Source organism: Nelumbo lutea, chromosome 2 (genome assembly GCF_056320005.1).
Source record: "Nelumbo lutea isolate HS-2025 chromosome 2, American lotus-T2T, whole genome shotgun sequence".
Taxonomy (NCBI): domain Eukaryota; kingdom Viridiplantae; phylum Streptophyta; class Magnoliopsida; order Proteales; family Nelumbonaceae; genus Nelumbo; species Nelumbo lutea.
This window is the reverse complement of record NC_142685.1, coordinates 55,573,467-55,595,909: the sequence shown is the minus strand read 5'-3', so window position 1 is coordinate 55,595,909 and position 22,443 is coordinate 55,573,467. Positions and strand designations below refer to the sequence as shown.

At 39.6% G+C, this 22,443-nt stretch overlaps 1 protein-coding gene across 1 annotated transcript in view; it reads left to right on the top strand.

The window, feature by feature from the left end:
- The window catches only part of LOC148870841 (uncharacterized), a 126,784-nt gene that overhangs the window by 90,456 nt on the left and 13,885 nt on the right, over nt 1-22,443 (top strand). Inside the window, exons 14-18 of the mRNA XM_088969997.1 lie at nt 397-708; nt 1,048-1,221; nt 1,468-2,401; nt 2,587-2,825; nt 16,040-16,144. Of these exons, the coding sequence (XP_088826123.1) occupies nt 397-708; nt 1,048-1,221; nt 1,468-2,401; nt 2,587-2,825; nt 16,040-16,144 (1,764 nt within the window). The remainder of the gene's footprint in view (nt 1-396; nt 709-1,047; nt 1,222-1,467; nt 2,402-2,586; nt 2,826-16,039; nt 16,145-22,443) is intronic.

The following is a 22,443-nucleotide window of genomic DNA, read 5'->3' as shown; positions in this document are numbered from 1 at the left end:
TATCAGTAACTTTGTATGCCCTTTCATATGGCATCTATAATATTAAGTTGCGCAGCACACCATTAGGCTCCCACCTGCCTTGGCATTTGGCAACAGTCTTACCTTATCTATTAGCTATAGTGACTCAATTTGTGCACTATTTAATATGGATCATATGGTATATCAACACCCATAATCTTAAATTTCATAGCATTAACATAAGACACCTGCCTTGTCGTGTTGCATGCCCAGCCCGGACAGGTGCCTTGTTGCCTAGGTGTAGGTGTATGAGAAATTATACCATATCAAGTGTCTACTTGAGGTGATTTCCAGAGCATATCTTGACCTGGTCAGCAGGTGATGTCTTTATAACAGTGATTGTAGGTCTGATTATTAACTTTCTCTGGCATTCTCCAGGATAGTATAGCTGAGTATCTCAATCTGCTCTCATTCCTTGATCCTGGAAGCGAGGAGATCAACAGTGACAGTTTGAAAACTGACTCCATTGACAACATGAGTAAACTGAAGAAGCGGTTGGCACAGTTTGTTGCATTTGAGCATAAGTCCGACTCCTCTAAGTTTATAGAATATTGGGTTCCTATACACCTTTCCAATGTGCAGCTTGAGCAGTACTGTGCTACTCTTCTCACAAACTCCATGTCACTTCGTTCAAATTCAAAAAGTGATCCTGTTGGTGCCCTTCGTGAGATTGTTATTTCTGTCAGGAAGGTTAGGACAAATTTAATGCCATTGCATTAGAATGGGCTTGTTTGCTTTGTTTTAGCTGAATGTTTAACATTTTTGTGTTCATTTGTGATTAAAGCACAACCCATTTTTGAAAAAGGGGCACAATCCTAGTGAAGAAACGACAAGTTATGCTTTGAAAAAGTCAAGCACCACTATGCACCTGTGTACTTTAATAGGGTCACCTTTTGTATTTGTATGATTTTTTATGATTATTTTGTTTATCACTTTTTATTATGCATAAGTTTATGGCTACTTTTGTTTGGTAGATTTCCTCATTCTTTCTAGTTGATATTGCTTATGTTGTTGTTGATCTTTTTGCAGTGCTGTGATCATCCCTATCTTGTAGATCAGTCTTTGCAAACTTTTCTGACAAGAGGTCTTCCAGAGATAGAGTACTTGGATGTTGGTGTGAAGGCAAGTGGGAAGCTACAACTTCTTGATCGGATCCTTTCAGAGATTAAAGATCGAGGGTTAAGAGTGCTGATCCTTTTTCAGGTGCCTGTTTTATATACAGGTTTTCTTTAGAATTTATTCTATTTCTCATTGTGGTGTGTTGCGGTTAAAGTTTGATTGAGATGGTTAATGAATTTATAGAGGGTAGCACTGCTGAATTTTGTTCAATATTTTTTTTTCTTTATATTCATTTGTTTCTCATAATGCTTACTAGAGTGGTTATACTGAAGGCAAACAAATATTTGTTGGTATGACTTTGTTCTCACTTGGATGCTTTTCATATGGCAGTCAATTGGTGGATCTGGACGGAATTCTATTGGAGATATTTTAGATGACTTCCTGCGCCAAAGATTTGGTGCAGATTCTTATGAACGTGTTGATAGTGGATTGCTCAGTTCAAAAAGGCAAGCTGCCTTAAACATATTTAACAACAAGGAACAAGGGAGATTCGTTTTCTTACTAGAAAATCGTGCTTGTCATCCAAGCATTAAACTGTGTTCTGTTGATACTGTTATTTTATTTGGTAGTGATTGGAATCCATTAAATGATTTAAGAGCCCTACAAAGGATCTCAATTGATTCAGAGTTTGAACAGTTAAAAGTATTCCGTTTATATTCATGTTGCACTGTGGAAGAAAAAGTTCTAATTCTGTCAAAGCAAGATATGACTCTTGATATCAATGTACAGAATATAAACCGTAGTACTAGTCATATGCTGCTCATTTGGGGTGCATCCTATTTGTTCAAGAAATTGGATGAATTTCATGGTTGTACAACATTAGCATCAGAGTCAAATGTTTCTTTTGAGCAGTCAATCATGAATGATGTGGTTAGGGAACTGCTGAAGCTGTTACCTAGTGATAATGAAGACAACGAAACAAGAAACTGCTCTATCATTGCAAAAGTTCAGCAGAGTGGAACAACCTATTCTGTAGATAGTACTTTACCTGGTGAGTCAGAAAGGCAGTTGTTTGACGAAAGCCCACATGTATTTTGGGCAAAGATACTGGAGCGAAAGGAACCTCAGTGGAGATACTCCTCTCGGCCTACTCAGAGAATTCGGAAAAAAGTTCAATATTTTGAGGAATCACCCAAAAAAGCTGAAGTTGAAAGTGATGAAATTACAAAGAAGCGCAAGAAGGTAGTCAACAACATGATTGATCCAATCTTGCTCAGACCTTGGGTAGAAGATAAGAGAAAAGAAACTCCCGTGGGAAAGAAAGGTAAAACTTTGGGCTGTGCTGGTATTTCATAATTATGGATCATCCATTATTTTGTTCTGAAACATTTCTAGTTTATTGGCTGTGGAATGAAGGGACAGTTGACTGATTTAGCTTTCCAGCTATTATCTTTGATTTGCTTAAGTTTCTATTTTAAAAACTGATGGCATCTTTTGTTTTCCCTATAGAAATGACCACAATTCAATGTGGTTCTGGATCCCAAGTGTTGCAACAGTCAGCAATTAATATGAATAGCGCCAGTCACATAATGCATGATCTCTCCAAAATAGCTAATGATACCACAAAAGTGCCTGAAGTTCAGCCCTCTGAATCTGATGAAGGAAGAACATTACGAGATTCACAGAAGAGTCTTCACCTCTTATTGAAGCCAGAGATTTCAAAACTTTGTGAAATCCTTCACTTTCCAGTATATGTCTTGGATAACATAATCATACAATTGTCTTCTTTTCTTGATAACATTTTAGTTCATTTTGCTTTGGTGGTTATCTTTTCTATTTTAATTTGTTATTGTTGATAGATTGCTTGTCTTTCTTGCACTCTGAACAATATAAACACCAGCCCCCACCCCCATTCAAAAAAAAGAAAAAAAAGAAAGGGAAAGAAATTAAAAAATAAATTCTTAATTAGCATGTATATATCCTTATTGTGGATTTCTTTCTTTCATTGCTTGGGCAATCTTTTTTTGTGGTAAAAAATTCATTATTAGAAAAAAAAGAAAAAAAGGTACAAGATTATGTGATAGGGTATCACCCAAGAGAAGGGTCCGGATCTCTTAAGTTATGATTATTATATGTGTTGTGAATTTGGAGAGTAAAAGAAACAAGAATAGAATGAAGAACAATGGGAAGAGGGGGAGGAAGAAAATAAATATTAATATGTTGTCAGAATAATTTTAGTTGTGGCCCTCAACAGCTCAACTATTATATATGTAACAGTACATAAATAATGATTATGACTAGGATATCCTTACTATGGAGGGCCTTGGCACAATGGTTGGATTGCTTCATTGCATACCTGGATGACAAGGGTTCAAATCTTGGAAACAGCCTCTCTATATGTGCAGGGGTAAGGCTGTGTACGTTTGTCCCCCTCCAGACTCCGCATTGGAGGAGCCTCATTTACTGAGCTGCCCTACTAGGCTATCCTTACATTGGAAAACGTGCTCTCAAATTTCCCTCTCAAGCTGAGCATATATGCCATGCATGCACAACTTGGATAAGTTTGCCTCTAAGTTATACTTTGGAACACTTTTTGTGAAGCAATTGACTAGCTGCTCTTCAGACTTGATAAAAGGAGGATCAATTTCTCCACTTGTAACCTTCTCTTGAATGAAGTGTCTATCAATCTCAAATGTGTTTATTGCAGTCATGTCAGATTGGGTTGTTGGCAATGTCCATGGCACCATGTTTGTTACAATATAGTTTAATGGGGGATATAATGGTTGATACACAATTCAGTTAGGATGGTGTGCAACCACAATAGTTTTGAAATCCATGAGCCATTGCCCTATACTTTACATTTACACTTAATCCAGCTTTTTGCCTATGCTGATGCTAATTGGGCTGGTTGTCTAGACACTAGGGCAGTCTACCATGGGTTGGTGCATTTTCTTGGGTGACTTTCTTATTTCTTGGAAATGTAAAAAGCAATCTATAGTTTGTAAATCTTCAATTGAAGCTGAGTATAGTGCCATGTCCTTGGTTTGTAGTGAGATTATATGGCTCAAGGCACTCCTCTCTGACCTTCATATTGATCTCCCATCTCTAGTTTCACTCCTTTCTGACAATCTCAGTGCTATGAAGATTGCATCCAACCTTGTTTTCCATGAGCGGTCTAAGCATATTCATATGGATTATCATTTTATCAGAGATATCCTTGTAGGTCAAATTTCCCTTCCTCATATCTCATCTGGGCTACTGCTAGCAGGTTTGCTTACCAAGGCTATGACACAGGCCCAACACACTTTTCTTATGGACAAACTCATTCCTTGGCATCAGTTTGAGGGGGAGTATAGAGACATTGGTTGTAGAGACAAAGAGGAGGGCTAATTATGTCTTTTTTCTTGTATACTCGCTGTACAGTAATTGTATCTTGAGTTCAAAATCGTTCTTTTACCTTTTAATATAAATATTTTTTTTGGGTGTGGGGAGTCACTTTTTGACAAACCTGTACAGTTCTCTCTTTTCTTTCTTCTCTTGCTCATACGTACTCTGACACATATTTCACTTCAGTCAACAACCTTGCAAACTGAAGCTGCTTCTAGGTCCTATTACACACATCAAATCTCTTGAATTAACCAAGATGTGATTCAAACCAATAAAATTAGCAGAATATTTTAGACTAAAGCAAAAGAAAGTAAGGAAGAAGAAAGATTGGAGAAGAAAGGAGAAATAAAGGAGTTCGATAATCTCCTCTTTTCTCCCACTAATCTTTTAATAAACTTACTTATGTTACATAGTTTACAAGATTGCCCTTAAGTAGGCGTCCACATTAGCACTATACCTAGAAAACATAAACAAGAGCTAAAGGCCCATAAAGAAAAGGCCCAATAAGAAAACATAATAAGAAAGAACTAATAAGAAACACACTAATGGGCTAGGGCCCATCGGCCCAGTCTCTCTACACTCCCCCTCAAACTGAGCATAGATATCCATCATGCCCAACTTGCTTTATATAGTGAACCAACTTTCCTTTAGGAACACCTTTTGTCAAACATCAGCCAATTGTTCTTTAGAAGCAACAAATGGTAGACAAACTTCTCCTAAGGCAACTCTCTCTCGTATAAAATGCCTACCAACTTCAATGTGCTTAGTTCTGTCATGTTGAATAGGATTATGTGCAATTTTGATAGCAGCTTGATTGTCACAATATAACATCATTGGCTTCTCACAGTCTATACCCAATTCATGTAAAAGTGATCTCAACCACAAAAGTTCAGAAACTTCATGTGCCATTGTTCTGTACTCTGCTTCAACTGAGGATCTTACCACTAGAGATTGCTTCTTACTCCTCCATGATACAACGTTCCTTGCTACCATAGCATAGTAACTTGAAGTGGACCTCCTATCATCAATACATTCGGCCCAGTCAGCATCAGTGTATGCTTCCAGCTTCAATATGTCCATGCTTAGCAAACAAGATACCTTTCCCTGGAGTTCCTTTTAGATAGCACATAACTCTCTTAGCAGCTGCTAAATGTGTATCTTTGGGAGAATGCATAAACTGTCTGATTACACTAACTGCATAGGAAATATTTGGCCGAGTCATGCAAAGGTATAATAACTTCCCGGCTAGTCTCTGGAACACTCCCTTATCAGGCAACAGTTCACCTTTAGTAGCTAGCAGCTTATGATTTAAGTCTATAGGAGTAGAAGCAAGTTGAGCCCCCTGTTTGCCAGTCTCTGCAAAGAGATCAAGAACATACTTCCGCTGAGAAATGAAGATACCATCCTTAGATCTGGCAACTTCAATTCCCAAGAAATATTTGAGTTCTCCCAAGTCTTTAATTTCAAACTCAGTGTTAAGAAAGCTTTTGAGATGAACAATTTCTTGAGTATCATTACCAGTAACCACAATATCATCAACATAGACAATCAGAAGGGTCACTAAGGAATCTCTCCTCTTAACAAACAAAGTATGATCCGACCGAGTCTGTGTGTACCCAAAAGCAACAAGAGCAGCCCAAAATCTGTCAAACCAGACTCTAGGAGATTGCTTAAGGCCATAAAGAGACTTCTTTAGTTTACAGACCTTTCCTTGCATCTCCTTCCCATACACCCCTGGAGGTAAAGACATATAGACCTCTTCATGTAGGTCCCCATTCAAAAAAGCATTCTTTACATCAAACTGATGAATAGGCCAATCAAAAGCAGTAGCTAAAGATAGCAAAACTTGAACTGAAGTCATCTTGACCTCTGGGGCAAAAGTTTCTAAGTAATCAATACCATACATCTGGGTATATCCTTTAGCAACCAAACGGGCCTTATATCTTTCAACAATACCATCAAAATGATACTTAATAGTGAACACCCACTTACTACCAACCGGTTCCTTTCCCTCAGTTAAATCCACAATTTCCCAAGTATTGTTCTCATGCAAAGCATCTAGTTCAATCATCATAGCATCCCTCCATTTTGGTTTGGACAAGGCATTTAGGACAGATCTGGGAATCACATGTCTAGAAACAGAGGCAAGGAAGGAATAGTAGGAAGGGGAAAGAAGGCTATAGGACAAGTGTTTGGAAATGCAACGAGCTGTACATTTCTGTTTGCCTTTGCGAAGGGCAATAGGGAGATCAAGGTCAGGGGGAAGGTATCCGAAGTGGTAGAAGAGGGCTGACTTGTTACCTCAGTAGTGATGAAAGGAGCAAGAGGCACTTCTGAAAAAACAACTTGCATGCCTTTGAGTTGTTGTCTCTGGTATCACCTTTGGATAATAGGATGGGAAGGAAAAGTAGGAGGATGAGTAGGAGGGGGAGCAAGGATAAATGACTCGACTGGAGGAGACTCTATAGAAGATTCAATGGGAATTGGAAGAGGACCAGATGGTGACAATGCAAAAAACTCCTCTGAATGCTCCCTCTCAAGAAAAGTACCAAAGAAAGGAATAGACTTTACAAATGTGACATCTCTAGAAACAAAGCGAGTGCCACAAACTAGATCAAAACAGCAATACCCCTTTTGTGACATCTATGGGAAAGCATTGAAGATGCAGAAACTTTCAATAAATTTGTGGAAAGAAACAGGGTGTTTGAGTTCCTTACAGGACTCAATCCTGAATTTGATATTACAAGGCAGAATATCCTGGCCAAGGATGATGTGTCACTTGCTCAGGCATACTCTATGGTGAGTAGTGAAAAGAGCAGGCGACAGGTACAGCTACAGACCCCACCTCCTCCAGAACATTTTGCACATGTTGGAATAAAACCAATGGGGCTAAATGAAAAAAAAGGAGGTGATATGTGAATACTGCAAAAAGCTGAAACATACTAAGGATTCTTGTTTGAAGCTTCATCCAGACCTTCTGGAAAGCCCAAGAATGCAATTGTTGCTACAATATCTGAATGTGAAGAAAAATCTGCTGTGGAACAACTGGCAGCAGTGAAGGCAGAATTTGAGAGATATGGGAAGTTGATAAACCACTTGGAGTCTATTGTTGCTTCTTCCTCCTCAGGCACCCCCTCTACATCTACTTTTGCCCATTCAGGTATTCGTGCTTCTACAAATCATGCTATAGCCTCAGGTAATCGTAGAATCCCTTGTATCATAGATTCTGGTGCATCAGACCATATGACTAGCATACCCCACCTTTTTTGTTCATACCGGCTCTTCTCGGGTAGAGAGAAGATTTCTCTTGCCGATGGGTCTCTTGCTCCCATCTCTGGAAAGGGGAATATTAAAGCCTCTAACTCACTAGTATTATCCTCTATCCTTCATGTTCCCAAACTTAACACTAACATTTTATTTGTTAGTAGTTTAACAAAATCAATGAACTGCAACATAACCTTCTTTCATACTTATTGTGTTTTTCAAGACCTGAAGTCTCAGAAGACGATTGGGAGTGGCCATGAGGCGAATGGGATATACTTGCTAGATGTATCAGATCAAAGTCTTGGATTATCTAGTGGAGTAGCTTTGGAGTCTGTTTTATCAGAGTCAGTTAATAGAGTCATGATATGTCATTTCAGATTTGGTCATTTGTCTTTTTCAGCTTTAAGTCATTTGTTTCCAGAAATGTTTAAGAGAATATCCCTATCGGGTCTTCATTGTGAGTCATGTGAATTTGCAAAACATTGTAGACAATCTTTTTTAGTGAGTGATAAAAGATCTATTTCTCCTTTCTATATTGTGCACTCTAATGTGTGGGGGCCATATCATTTACCTGCTGTGGGGGGTTACAAATATTTCATTCTTTTCATTGATGATTTCTCTCGTTACACTTGGATTTACCTTATGAAATCTCGAGATGAAGTACCAAATATTGTAAAAAAATTTCATGAACTTATACTTTCCCAGTTTAACACAAAGATCAAAATATTCCAATCTAATAATGCAAAGGAATATTTTGAGAAGTCTTTCCTCCTGCTCTGATACCATCTCAAAGAACCATTCAACCTAAAAGCTTAAGCTGTTAGATGAGGTCCTTGTTGATATTTTCCAACATGCCCCCTCACACGAAAGTCCACTGGGCTTGAAGTGTGAACAAGCATAGGCCCACTCATACCTTGTGCTGAAATTTAATTAATTATAATGGGGGTAATGAGGATCGAACACTTGACTACTGTAGAGAAGATGGGCCGAATGGCCCATAGACTGTCATTTCATGTTATGTTATGTTTCTCTCTGTTGTGGGCCTTATTCTGGGCCCATACTTTGTAATATTCTGTTTTTTGTATTTTCCTGCTCACTCAAGGGCCTCTCTGTAATTTGTCAAAGATTAACTTATTAATAAGATGTTTAGAGTGTTAGAGAGAGGTTATGTTCAAACTTCTTACTCTCTAACACTCATTGCCGCCAGCTCTCTCTTCTCTTCTTCTGCTGTTTGTTCATTTTCTGGTTTGCATCTAATCTCAAACAGTTCCATACATCAAGTGGGCTATTTTTCAACTTGGTATCAGAGCGGGCCATTGCTTGGCGTGTACCTCATGTGGTTCTAGTTCAGCCAACTACATGAGGAGGTTCTAGGGCTGAAAGTTTACAGTCATCCGCCTGGTTCTTGGAGGTCATTGGAGGGTGCCCAAGTTTCTATACACTTGGAGAAGGGTTTGGTGACCAGGAAGAATCAGAGAGCAAGTTGTTTGGCCTGATTTGAAATCAGAGAAAAGGACTTTCGAAGTTATCTTAGAGAACAAGTGTTCGGCCTGGTTTATAGTTCAAACCAGAGGCTCTCTTGCTGTAAGTCTTTTCTCAGTTCTTTACTGAGTTATTTTTTGTTATTTGGGAGGACTGTTAAAGCATTCAAAACACCTCCATTCGGCGCACTGTTGCTGGACTGATTTCTGGGTTATTCTGGAAGTGTGGTTCGGTTGTTATTGGGCTTCCAAACTGCCAAAAAAGCTAATCTAAATTGAGTGGTACAAGCCTCTACTTTAGTTCAGCTGCTTCTTGGACTTAGACAAAGTGTTCTTGAAGTGATTTCTGTTTGTTAACAGTGAAGTGTTGACTGTTGCATACATAGTGTTTGTAAAAAGTCCTCTTAGGTACTGTGGACTGTTTTCTTTGTGTTCCTTGGGAAATTATTGTTGGGAACCAAGAATACATATTGTTTGGAGGCCTACTGATTGTTCCTTGAAGGCTGAATCAGAGTTTCTCCTCTTTGAAAGTGCTGCCACCGAACTTGGTTCTCACGGCTGTCAGTTCTGAACTGAGTTTGTGTGTTGTTGTGTTTGCTATTGTTTCAACTCAATCTGAGTTCTTTGAAATCAGATCACTTTTAAAGGCCTACCGAAACCCTAATTGAAGTTGTTACATAATGGACTCTTCAGAAATTGAGAACAAGAGCACTGCTGAATATGGACATAATTTGGGAACTACAACTGATTCCTTGTTGGCTGTAACTACAGTTAAATTGGATGGAACCAATTATTTGGCCTGGTCACAATCCATAAAAATTCATATTTGCAGTAGAGGAAAGTGGGGGTTTATCTCTGGGAGCAAGAAAGCTCCCCCAGAGGAGGATCCCTCTTATGGGAAATGGGTGCAGGAGAATTACACAGTGATTGGGTGGCTTGTGAACTCAATGCAGCCACAAATTAGCCAACATTACTTGTGGATGAACTCGGCTAAAGAAATCTGGGATAGTGTTGCAGAAACTTACTCCCAGAAGTTGAATGTTGCCAGAGCTTACAAACTGAGAAGTGATGTGAAGAATCTAAGACAGGGGGAGAAGTCACTTGCAGCATACTTCTCAGCCCTAAAATCTATATGGCAAGAGATTGATTTGATAGAGGCCGTGACATGGGATACCCCTAAGGATGCTGAAACATATAGGAAATTGGTTGAAAGGAATAGGGTCTTTGAGTTCTTGACAGGGCTGAATTCTGAATATGACATTACAAAGCAAAACATCTTGTCCAAGGAAGATGTTTCATTGTCTCAAGCATATGCTTTGGTCAGCAGTGAAGAAAGCAGGAGGCAAGTGCAGGTTCAAGGGGTCAGTATCAATGATCATTTTGCAAATATGGGAATCAAACCCAAAGGGGTTACAGGAGCCCCCAGTGGCACAGGAAAGAAGGAGGTGGTGTGTGAATATTGCAAGAAGCCGAAACACACTAAGGACAAGTGCTGGAAATTGCATCCCAGTCTTGTCCCTATCCGATTCTAGAAGAAGAATGACAGTAGAAAGACAGGAAGTGCACATACAGCCACAAGTACAAATACAGAGTTTGAGTCTGCAAGTGCACAATTGGAAGCCATGAAAGCTGATTATGAGAAGTTTGGAAGGATGATCAGCCAGTTTGAAGGTGTAACTTCATCATCCAACCCTTCTGGAAGTCCAGCCACCTCTGCATTTGCTCACTCAGGTATAAGGGCTTCTGCTAACCATGCATCTACCTCAGGTAATCCCAAGACCCCTTGGATCATTGACTCAGGTGCTTCTGATCACATGACCAACCTTTCCACTTTGTTTGTGTCATATGATTTGCTTCCTGGTCGTGACAAAATCACCTTAGCTAATGGTTCTCTTGCCCCCATTTCTGGCAAGGGAACTGTCAAGCCTTCAGGCTCTTTACTTTTATCTTCCACTCTTCATGTACCTAAGTTAAATACCAACTTGTTATCTGTAAGTAGCTTGACCAAGTCATTGAATTATTGTGTAACCTTTTTTCCTTCTCACTGTGTGTTTCAGGACCTGAAGTCTCGGAAGGTGATTGGGAGTGGCCATGAAGCGAATGGAATATACTTGCTCGACACCCCTGGCCAATGCTTTGATCATCCCAAGAATGCTGCTTTTGGTTCTACTTCTTCAGAGTCAGTCAGTCAAATTATGTTGAGTCATTGTCGGTTGGGTCATTTACCTTTTTCTGCTTTAAGTCATTTGCTTCCCAAACTGTTTAAGGGAGTCAGTGTGTCCAGTCTCAATTGTGAGTCATGTCAGTTGTCAAAGCATTGTAGAAAAAATTACCCTGTGAGCAATAAAAGATCCTCTTTTCTTTTTCATATTGTACACTCTGATGTGTGGGGGCCTTTCCACTTATCCTCTATGGGGGGCTACAAATACTTTATCCTGTTCATTGATGACTTTTCTAGATTCACTTGGATATACTTAATGAAATCCCGAGACGAAGTCCCGAGACTTGTGAGGCAATTTCATGAGCTTGTTTTGACTCAATTTGGTACCAGAATTAAGGTTTTCAGATCTGACAATGCAAAAGAGTATTTTGAGAAGAGCTTATCCTTGTATATCTCTGACATGGGGGTTATTCACCAAAGCTCCTGTGTTAGAACCCCTGAACAAAATGGAGTTGCTGAGAGAAAAAATAGACATATTGTTGAAGTTGCAAGGAGCCTTTTATTTGCCTCACATGTTCCCACAAGATTTTGGGGTGATGCTGTACTTACTGCTACCTATCTCATAAACCGTATGCCATCCAGGGTTTTAGGGTTTAAATCCCCCTTCAGTCTTCTTCATCCAGATAAGGATCTCTTCCCAATTCCTCTTCGTGTGTTTGGTTGTACCTGTTATGTTCACATTCCAAGTGTGCAGAGACACAAGTTTGAACCAAAAGCCCACAAATGCATCTTCCTCGGTTACTCCCCCACACAAAAGGGTTATTGTTGTTTTGATCCAAAGACTGGCACCAGACATGTCTCTATGGATGTTACCTTTGATGAACTTTCTCCTTTTTATGGTTCCTCTCAGGAAGGACATTGTCAACAGGGGGAGAGTCTGTCACAAGTTTTTGCTCTTCCCCTTCCTGTCCCAGTTTAGTCTCTTGACAAATCTGTATCCTCACAAAATGAATCAAAGGAGGATCAGCCACTTCATTCCTCTTGTCCTAGTGCTCCTATTTCTTTACCTCCTCGTCCTACCCATAATCCCAAAGTGTATCAAAGGCAGAGATCCAGGAATGAGCAAGTGGTTTCCCTTACAACAGATGAGGCTCATACCCTCCCAATCACAGATGAGATAACAGGTATTGCTTCAGCTCCCTTGGAATCCCCCTTCCCAGATCTTGATGTCCCCATTGCTGTTAGGAAAGGAAAGCGGAAGTGTACTGCACACTGCATTTCCAAACACCTTTCTTATGACCTACTTTCCCCTTCATATTGTGCCTACCTCTCTTCAGTTGCTTCTAACCCCATTCCTAGGTCTGTATCAGAAGCTCTTGGGATTCCAGAATGGAGAGATGCCATGCAGGCTGAAATGGATGCTCTACATGAAAATGGTACTTGGGAGGTGGTGGATTTGCCTGAAGGGAAGGATCCAGTTGGATGCAAGTGGGTTTTTACCATTAAATACAGGGCAGATGGGACTATTGAGAGTTACAAGGCTAGACTTGTTGCAAAGGGCTACACACAGACATATGGGATTGACTATCTGGAGACTTTTGCCCCAGTTGCTAAGATGACATCTGTGAGAGTTCTTTTATCTCTGGTAGCTCACTTTGATTGGCCTCTCTATCAGTTAGATGTAAAGAATGCATTTCTGAATGGTGACTTACATGAGGAGGTCTACATGTGTCTTCCTCCAGGAATGTATGGGAAAGATATGCAAGGAAAGGTATGTAAACTGAAGAAATCTCTTTATGGCCTCAAACAATCTCCTAGAGCTTGGTTTGAGAGATTTAGAGCTGCACTTGTTAAATTCGGCTATGTTCAGACACAGTCAGATCATACTCTTTTTGTGAAGAAAAGTGGGTCTCTAGCAGTGTATCTCATTGTGTATGTTGATGACATTATAGTGACTGGTGATGATGCCTCTGGCATTCTGGGCCTTAAGTCTTTCCTCCGTACAGAATTTGAGATTAAGGATCTGGGGGAGTTGAGATGTTTCCTTGGCATAGAATTTGCCAGATCCAGGGATGGGATTCTTATTTCCCAGAGGAAATATGTCATTGATTTGTTGTCTGAAACTGGAAAATTGGGTGCAAGACCAGCTGCAACTCCTATTGATATGAGTCACAAACTTTCAGCTTCGGATGGAACTTTGTTGGAAGACAAAGGGGTCTTTCAGAGACTTCTTGGGAAGCTTTTGTACCTGTGCATGACTAGGCCAGATATCGCGTATGCTGTTAGTTGCATTAGCCAGTTCATGCATGCTCCTAGAGATACCCATATGGCAGCAGCAGAACGGATTTTGTGCTATCTGAAAGGCTCTCCAGGAAAAGGAATTCTATTTGCCAAACATGGTCATCTGAAACTTGGAGCCTATACTGATGCTGATTGGGCTGGAAATATTGATGATAGAAGATCTACTTCAAGGTATTGCAGTCTGGTGGCTGGTAATGTTGTCTCTTGGAGGAGTAAGAAACAAACAGTTGTGGCTCGATCCTCCGCAGAAGCAGAATATAGAGCCATGGCACATGGAGTCTCGGAATTATTGTGGCTAAGGTCCTCAATGGAAGAACTTGGGGTAGATCATGACAAACCCATGATGTTGTACTGTGATAATCAGGCTGCCATCAACATTGCTCACAACCCGGTACAACATGATAGAACCAAACATATTGAGGTTGATAGACACTTTATTCGTGAAAGAGTCTCCTCCGGTGAAGTGTGTCTTCCATTCATTACTTCTGAAGGACAACTGGCAGATTTTCTCACCAAGGGCATTTCCAAGGCAAGGCTTCAACATGACACTGGCAAGCTGGGCATGATTAACATCTATGCTCAGCTTGAGGGGGAGTGTAGAGAAGATGGGCCGAATGGCCCATAGACTGTCATTTCATGTTATGTTATGTTTCTCTCTGTTGTGGGCCTTATTCTGGGCCCATACTTTGTAATATTCTGTTTTTTGTATTTTCCTGCTCACTCAAGGGCCTCTCTGTAATTTGTCAAAGATTAACTTATTAATAAGATGTTTAGAGTGATAGAGAGAGGTTATGTTCAAACTTCTTACTCTCTAACACTCATTGCCGCCAACTCTCTCTTCTCTTCTTCTCCTGTTTGTTCATTTTCTGGTTTGCATCTAATCTCAAACAGTTCCATACATCAAGTGGGCTGTTTTTCAACTACTACTTGGTCAGAAGTGGCTCTGATACCAAGATGTGATTCAAACCAATAAAATTATCAGAATATTTTAGATTAAAGCAAAAGAAAGTAATGAAGAAGAAGAAGAAAGATTGGAGAAGAAAGGAGGAGTTCGATAATCTCCTCTTTTCCCCCACTAATCTTTTAAAAACTTACTTAAGTTGCATAATTTACAAGATTGCTCTTAAGTAGGCGTCCAGATCAGCACTATACTTAGAAAACATAAACAAAAAAGAACTAATAAGAAAGACACTAATGGGCTAGGGCCCATTCGGCCCTGTCTCTTTACAAACCACATGTCTCCAATGGCTATGAAGGTTTAAAAACAGCACGTGTAATGATATACCAAACGCATTAATCTAAGTGAAGCCTCTATCAATCCGACTGCAGGGGTCACCTTCCCAACCCCTAGTTAGGATTCTGCTGTGATTCATCGTCTTCGTTCATCAGCACATTATCTGCATCTGATTTGTTTGAAACATGAAAAGAAGCAGTCCTCCAGTTAGCCTTCTAACTCCCAATTGTTTCATCCTCCACTCTCTTGTTGCCCCTCATAGGACATCAATGTCTTGAGGATGTGTTGATGAATCTTCCTACGAGACATTCTTTCAACCAAACCAAATCTCTCCCGCAATTTGCTCTAAAATCTTCAGTGAGTTCAGTCACTCCTACTGATGCCATCTCTTCAGCATGAAGTTTCAATCATCAATTGCCATGCTTCACCAATCAGATATCTTACTTTCAAACATACAATATGCTTGACAAACTAGAAAAGATGAAAGATTCTTCTCTTTTCTGTTATTTCTTCCTCTTTCAATCTATACTCGTTTGAGGTCTGTTTCTCTCCTATTTTCTTTATTTCTCAAATCTATTCTAAGTTGATCACATGGAATCAGAGCACCATTAATTGACTAGATAGATTTTAGATTTTTTACAGCCCTGAGCAAGTGAGCATAGAGTTTTTCTATGTATTGAATTTTTCTGTATATCTACAATTCTACATGGTATTAGAGCACCATTGATTGACTAGATAGACTTCTTAAGATAGCTCTATCAGTTTGTTTTCTTTGTCATTGATTTATACCATCATTTGGTTTGCCTCAACTACATTATTGGTTCATGCATCCATTTACTTGTAGGCTGGTTTTGTTTCAATGTAAAGTGGAAAGTGTAGTCTTTATCATAATGTGGGTGAAAACATAAGTGATTTGTTTTGCTCTAAAATCTTCTGCACTCTCCTTATATTGAAACAAATGCAGCTTTGTTGTTTTTTGTTTTTTTGGCATGTAGTTGTATTGTTTATGTATGTCTGTGTCTTCCCTGAGACTTTGATGAATTGTGGGATCTTGGACATGAAATATTAATACTTTTTTTTGGTAGGTGGAAATTGGAATAGTATTTTTTTTAATCTTTTTGGCCTTAAATGCAGGAGGATGTCAAAGGAGTGGCTGCAAGATTTCTTGAATACATAATGAACAATCATCATGTTCCTAGAGAGCCAGCAACCATATTACAGGCTTTTCAGATATCTCTGGTTAGTGTCTTCCTGTATTACTGTGTTCTAGCATTCCATTCTTGAGTTTTTTGTGCAAACAACTAATTATTGAGTTCACTAGTTTGAACTATGCATTCTTCAAAATTTTTAAGCACATGGCCCAGATGACACATTTCTAAGATCAGTACTCACTATCAGTATTTTTCTTTGAAAATGTTGGGCACATTTTTCTACGTAGTTCCTTGCAGTATTACAATTTTTTTTCTTCTTCTTTTTTTTTTTTTATTTTTGATTGGGGTGGATCCTTTTCATTAGTCTTCATTCTTGCACTCAGCTGTTGATCGACCTTCAAATTCTTTCTTCCTCTTAAGATTTCCTTTTGTGGGGGTAAGTTGGGGGATGGACTCTACATCATCCCTAGATACCTCAAATAATTGTCAAGGCATTGTTTAGGCAACAACATGCCCTTGAGAGATGCCTAGCTTGAATTTCATATTATATGAAAAAGATGTCTGTCTAGGTGACATGCTGCCCTGTTGCTTAGGCAGAAAAATAAAAGGTGGACAGCTTATTATATTATTACTATTGTTGCATCATATTAGTTTGTGTGTTGATGCATTCTATCATGTGCTATATTTATTACTTCTGTTTTGTTTGAGGGTTTTACTGTTGATGGACAAAGGAGCCAAGGGTTTTAGAGAGAGAGAAGGATGAATGTAGAGGGCTTCGTTTTCTTTTTCCTGCAATTATTCTCTCTTTGTTTCACTAAATTGAATGGGTGTGGGGTCTTCACCCCCTTGTTTTTCTTTAATTGCTCTTTATTTCCCTCTCTAAATATCTTATATTAAAAATTATACCCTTCTATAGTTGCTAAGATTTTTTGACATAGAATTACACTACTAATAAGTATGATTTGTAATTTTGATATCGGCAAACATTTAGCCATGTAGAATTGTAGGTATGAGGAAATTTAAGTAACTTTTCTAGAAACTATTACGTATATCAAATAAAAGAAGATTAAGCGACTTAAATAGTATCTCTCTTTGTCTCTCTTTTAGTCTTTTATCCATGTTTTCTTCTTTCCATAATCCGTATGTCTTTTGCTTGCCATCTTGACTTTTATTTTGCTACTATATGTTTTGATTAGATTGAGAATCCTCTTTTGTAGTTGTATGTCCTTTCCTTTTTCATTTGTATTATAGCAACTTGGTAAGTGAATCATATCAGAATAGTAAACAAATTATCCATTTGTATTTTCACAAAAGTTTGATGATTTTAATGAAATATCGGAAAGCTTCAATTGTGTTCTAAAATTCTAAATTTTAAATGTATGTTCTTTTTTAAAAGGTAAAACATTGTATTAACTGTAAAGTCAAAAAGATCTACAATTATAGACCATGTACGCACATTGTGTATAGGACTATAGAACTTGTTAGCAAGAAATTAACAACAAAATAAGATCTCTATTGTCAGCCAATATAAAATAGAATAGCTACTCAAGGAGAAACAAGAAGAAGAAATAGAGAAACACCAAGGTTTAACGTGCTTCGGCTTGGTAGCCTACATCCATGAGAGGAGAGGAAACATATCCACTATGAGAACTCTTTCTCATTCTCACACTTACTCTCTTCCTCACTTTCCCTCAAACCTTGATCTCACACAACCACTAGCTTAAATAAGCAACAAATATCTGAATTACACAGAAGCTCCTTTTTTCTCTCATAAATACATAGATGTCCCTACAGGCCACAATATTACATATATACCCAAATACAGCCAAATACAATATTTCTCTTAACATCTGTCAAAATATCTGTTATAGCTCAACCTCCAGGAATCCTTATGGACAGCCAACCAAGAACAGCCTTCCTTTAGTTCTGTTCAGCAGAATATTACTATCTGCATAGTTCAAAAGCTTGAGAGTTCCTTTCCTCCCATATAGACTACAAAGGAGCCACAGGAATCATCCTCCATACAACTTTCCCCCTGCTGCCGACACCACTGATCTGCCAGCTCCATATTAAAGCTCAGTTGGAATGACAAAAACAGCCAACCCAACTAAAAGTATTCAAAAGAACACTCCAAATTTTGAAAACATTTGGGAAGTGCAAGAACAAATGATTGGCAGTTTTCAGTTCTCCAGAACAAAAGCACACCCTTGCTGATCCAGAGCCATTCCCTGGGCAACAATTTGTCCCAAGTTAAACATTTTTCTATAGTAGTCCAAACAAAATGCTTCATTTTGGATGGGGCTTCACTATGCCAGATTCTGTTAGCTGTGAAATTACCAAGATCTTCATTACAAAGACTTCTATACAGTAAAAGAAGTATGGGGTAAACCGATCCCTCTAAGGATTGGAGTTTTTGTTGGGAAGCCTTCTTGGAAAGATGTAATACTTGTGACGTACTCCAAAGGAAGATGCCTAATTGGTGCTTGTCCCCAAACTGGTGCATTTTGTGCAAGGAGTAGTCGATCAAGACTACAATCAGTCTTGAATCCCAACTGATTTCGGATTGAGAAAAATAGAAGGAAGAGGAAGAAGAAAGGAGAAGAAGCAGAAATGCACAAGGGTTTTGAAAGGAGGGACAGATTGGATGAGTCTGCCGCTGCCACTTTCTTAATATTTATAGGTTATGTTCACTAAATGTAGGAAAGGACAGAACTGCCCTTAATACATACATGGAAAATAAAACAAATAAAAGACTGAAATAAATAACAAACTGAAATAACAAGCTGTCTAAGATAACTACCAACTAACACTGACATGACTAACAAAGGTTACACATGCTGTCATACGAACACAGTGGGGACCACAGCCGTGGGGCCCACACCAGTGTTCTCTACACTCCCTCAAGTTGGGAATAGATATTTGTCATTCCCAACTTGAATAGGTCTGCCTCTAACTTCTTCCTTGGTACAACCTTTGTGAGAAGATCTACGAGCTGCATGTTGGAGGTGATATACGGGAGACACACTTCCTGTGATGAGACCCTCTCTCTGATAAAATGTCGATCAACTTCAATATGCTTAGTTCTATCATGCTGAACCGGATTGTGAGCTATATTAATAGCCGCCTGATTATCACAATACAACATTAAGGGCTTCTCATAATCAATACCCAACTCTTCAAGTAGTGATTTCAGCCACTCCGTTAGCCATTGACCTGTATTCAGCTTCGGCACTGGAGCGGGAAACAACACTTTGTTTCTTACTCCTCCAAGAGACAAGGTTACCTCCCACAAGGGCACAATATCCAAAGGTAGACCTCCTGTCATTAACACTCCTAGCCCAATCGGCATCTGTATAGACCTCCACCTTCATGTGATTATTGTTCTTGAATAGTATACTTCTACTTGGGTATCTCTTCAAGTATGCTAATATTCTCTCTACTGCAAGAAGATAAGTAGTTCTAGGGGAATGCATGTACTAGCTGACAACACTGACTGCATAACTGATATCTAGCCGAGTGAGGCAGAGATATAGGAGTTTTCCAACCAACCGTTGGAACATAACTTTGTCTTCAAGAGGCTCCCCACCCTCTACACTGATCTTGGGATTCTGTTCAATGGGTGTATCGGCAGGCTTGACACCTAACTTTCCGGTTTCCGCCAACAGATCTAGAACATATTTCCTCTAAGAGATAAAGATCCCCTATTTAGATCTAGCAACCTCAATACTCAAAAAATATCGCAGTGCACCAAGATCTTTCACTTCAAACTCTTGATGAAGGAGCTGTTTGAGGGACTCAATCTCACTAGTATTATTCCCTATCACTATAATATCATCCACATATACAACAAGCAGGGTCAAAGAAGAGTCCACCCTTTTAATGAACAATGTATGATCTGACTAGGCCTGTACATAACCAAATTTTCCAAGGGCTAGTCTGAATCTATCAAACCAAGCTCTAGGGGACTGCTTTAATCCATACAATGCCTTATTCAGTCGGCAAACCTTCTTACCTGTCTCTGTATCATAGAATCTAGGGGGCAACTGCATGTAGACCTCTTCCTGTAAGTCTCCATTCAGAAAAGCATTTTTAACGTCCATCTGGAACAAGGGCCAAGAATAACTTGCTGCAAGGGCTAATAGGACTCGGATAGTGGCCATCTTGGCTACTGGGGCAAAGGTCTCTAAGTAGTCTATACCATAAGTCTGAGTGAACCCTTTTGCAACCAACTCGGCTTTGTACTTTTCAATAGAACCATCAACATTATGTTTCATAGTGAATACCCATCTACATCCAATTGGTTTCTTTCCTTTGGGTAGGTCAACTAGCTCCCAAGTATTATTTTTCAAAAGGGCATCCATTTCAACTTTCATTGCATCTTTCCACTCTGGAACTAATAAGGCTTCTTGCACTGTTCTGGGGATAGGGATATCAGCAATGGAAGTGAGATAGGACATGTAAGAGGGAGATAGGCGATCATAGGATAGAAACTGGGAAATGCAGTGAGCTGCGGATGTGGTGCATCGCCGTTTCCCTTTATGGACCATAATAGGGAGGTCAAGATCATCAGAAAAAGGAGGGGAAGTAGCAACAGTGGAAGGTATCTCAGTGGGCCCTAGGATTGTAGTACCTGGATCTGGATCCGCAGAAGGAGCTGGGACTGGCCTGGGTTGCTGATGACCAAGATCAACTTGCCTGCATCGCCTGTGATAGACTTTCAACTCCCGATCCATCTAACAACCCTCACCAGTACAACCTTCATCACTCAATGGACAGGGTAAAGGAACAACCTCAGATGAGTTAACCCCACTTTCACTACACTTCCCCCTGAGGAAAAAGACCCAAATTCAAATTCTCATTCTCACTACTCTCCCCCTGAGGAGAAACCCTAGGATAATAGGGTGCCTCTTCAAAGAAGGTGACATCCATCGAGACAAATCTCCTCCCTGAAACAGGATCATAGCAGCAATAACCCTTTTGAGTTTGTGCGTAACCGAGAAAAATGCATTTTGTTGCCTTAGGGTCAAATTTGGAAAGATGAGGTCCAAGAAGCTGAACAAAATAGGTGCACCCAAAGGTTTTAAGAGGAACAATAAACAACTCCTCATCTGGGTATAGAAGGGTAAACAGAGGCTTCATATCAAGAACCCGTGAAGGAACCCGATTAATGAGATACACTGTCATGATTATAGCATCACCCCAGAAATGGATAGGCACATTGGAGGTAAACATAATGCTTCTAGCCACCTCCAAAATGTGCCTATTCTTCCTCTCGACAACCCCATTCTGCTGTGGTGTATGAGGACAAGTGCTCTGGTGAATAACCCCATGATCAAGTAGATAAGAGGTCAGTGACTTAGCTAAGTATTCTTTTGCATTATCAGATCTGAGGACTTTGATTTTGACCCCAAACTGGGTTAAAATCATCTGATGAAAGTTTTGGGTCAGAGCGGGAACCTCATCTCGAGAACGCATAAGGTAAACCCAAGAAAAACGGGTATGGTCATCAACAAACAACAGAAAATACCTGTGCCCATAGAAGGGATGTGATATGGCCCCCAAACATCAGTATACATAATATCAAAAGAATTATTACTTCTTTTATTACTCAAGGAATAAGATGTTCTACAATGTTTGGCAAGCTCACAACTCTCACATCTCAAATTTGACATCTCAACAGACTCAAATAAAGTAGGAAACAGACTCTTCAAAGACCGAAAAGATAAATGACCTAATCGATTATGCCAAAGCATAATCGGACTAACACACTGAGAAACAAAAGACTTCTCACGGCCAGTCCCGATCACCTTCCTCGTCTCCAAGTCTTGAAAAACAAATCGGTTAGGGAAAAAGGTTACTGAACAGTTTCGAAGTTTGGTAATACTACTAACTGAAAGCAAATTAGTATCAAGTTTAGGAACATGCAAGATAGAGGATAAAGAGATAGTATCAGATAACTTGATGTCACCCTTGCCAGAAATGAGGACAAGAGAGCCATCAACATTGGATACTTTATCTCTACCAGAAGACAAGTGGTAAGTAGTGAACAATGATGGCAAGCTAGTCATATGGTCAGATGCTCCCGAGTCTATTACCCAACAGTGTTCAGTATTACCTAGAGCTGAAGCATGGTAGGCTGAGGCCCGGGTACCTGAATGAGCAAATGCAGATGTGGCAGAGGCTGATGGTGACTGAGATGACTGGGCCGGATTCCCAACCTCCTTTTCCAACTGTATCAAGGCAGCCCGAACAACAGCTAAGGTATCCAGGGATGTGCCTTTTGTGCCTGACGAGGATGCAAAATCAATATTCACATCCATATGAGCATTACCCCTTTTATTCCTCAGTTTTGCTGGGACTAAATGAGGATGGAGCTTCCAACATGTA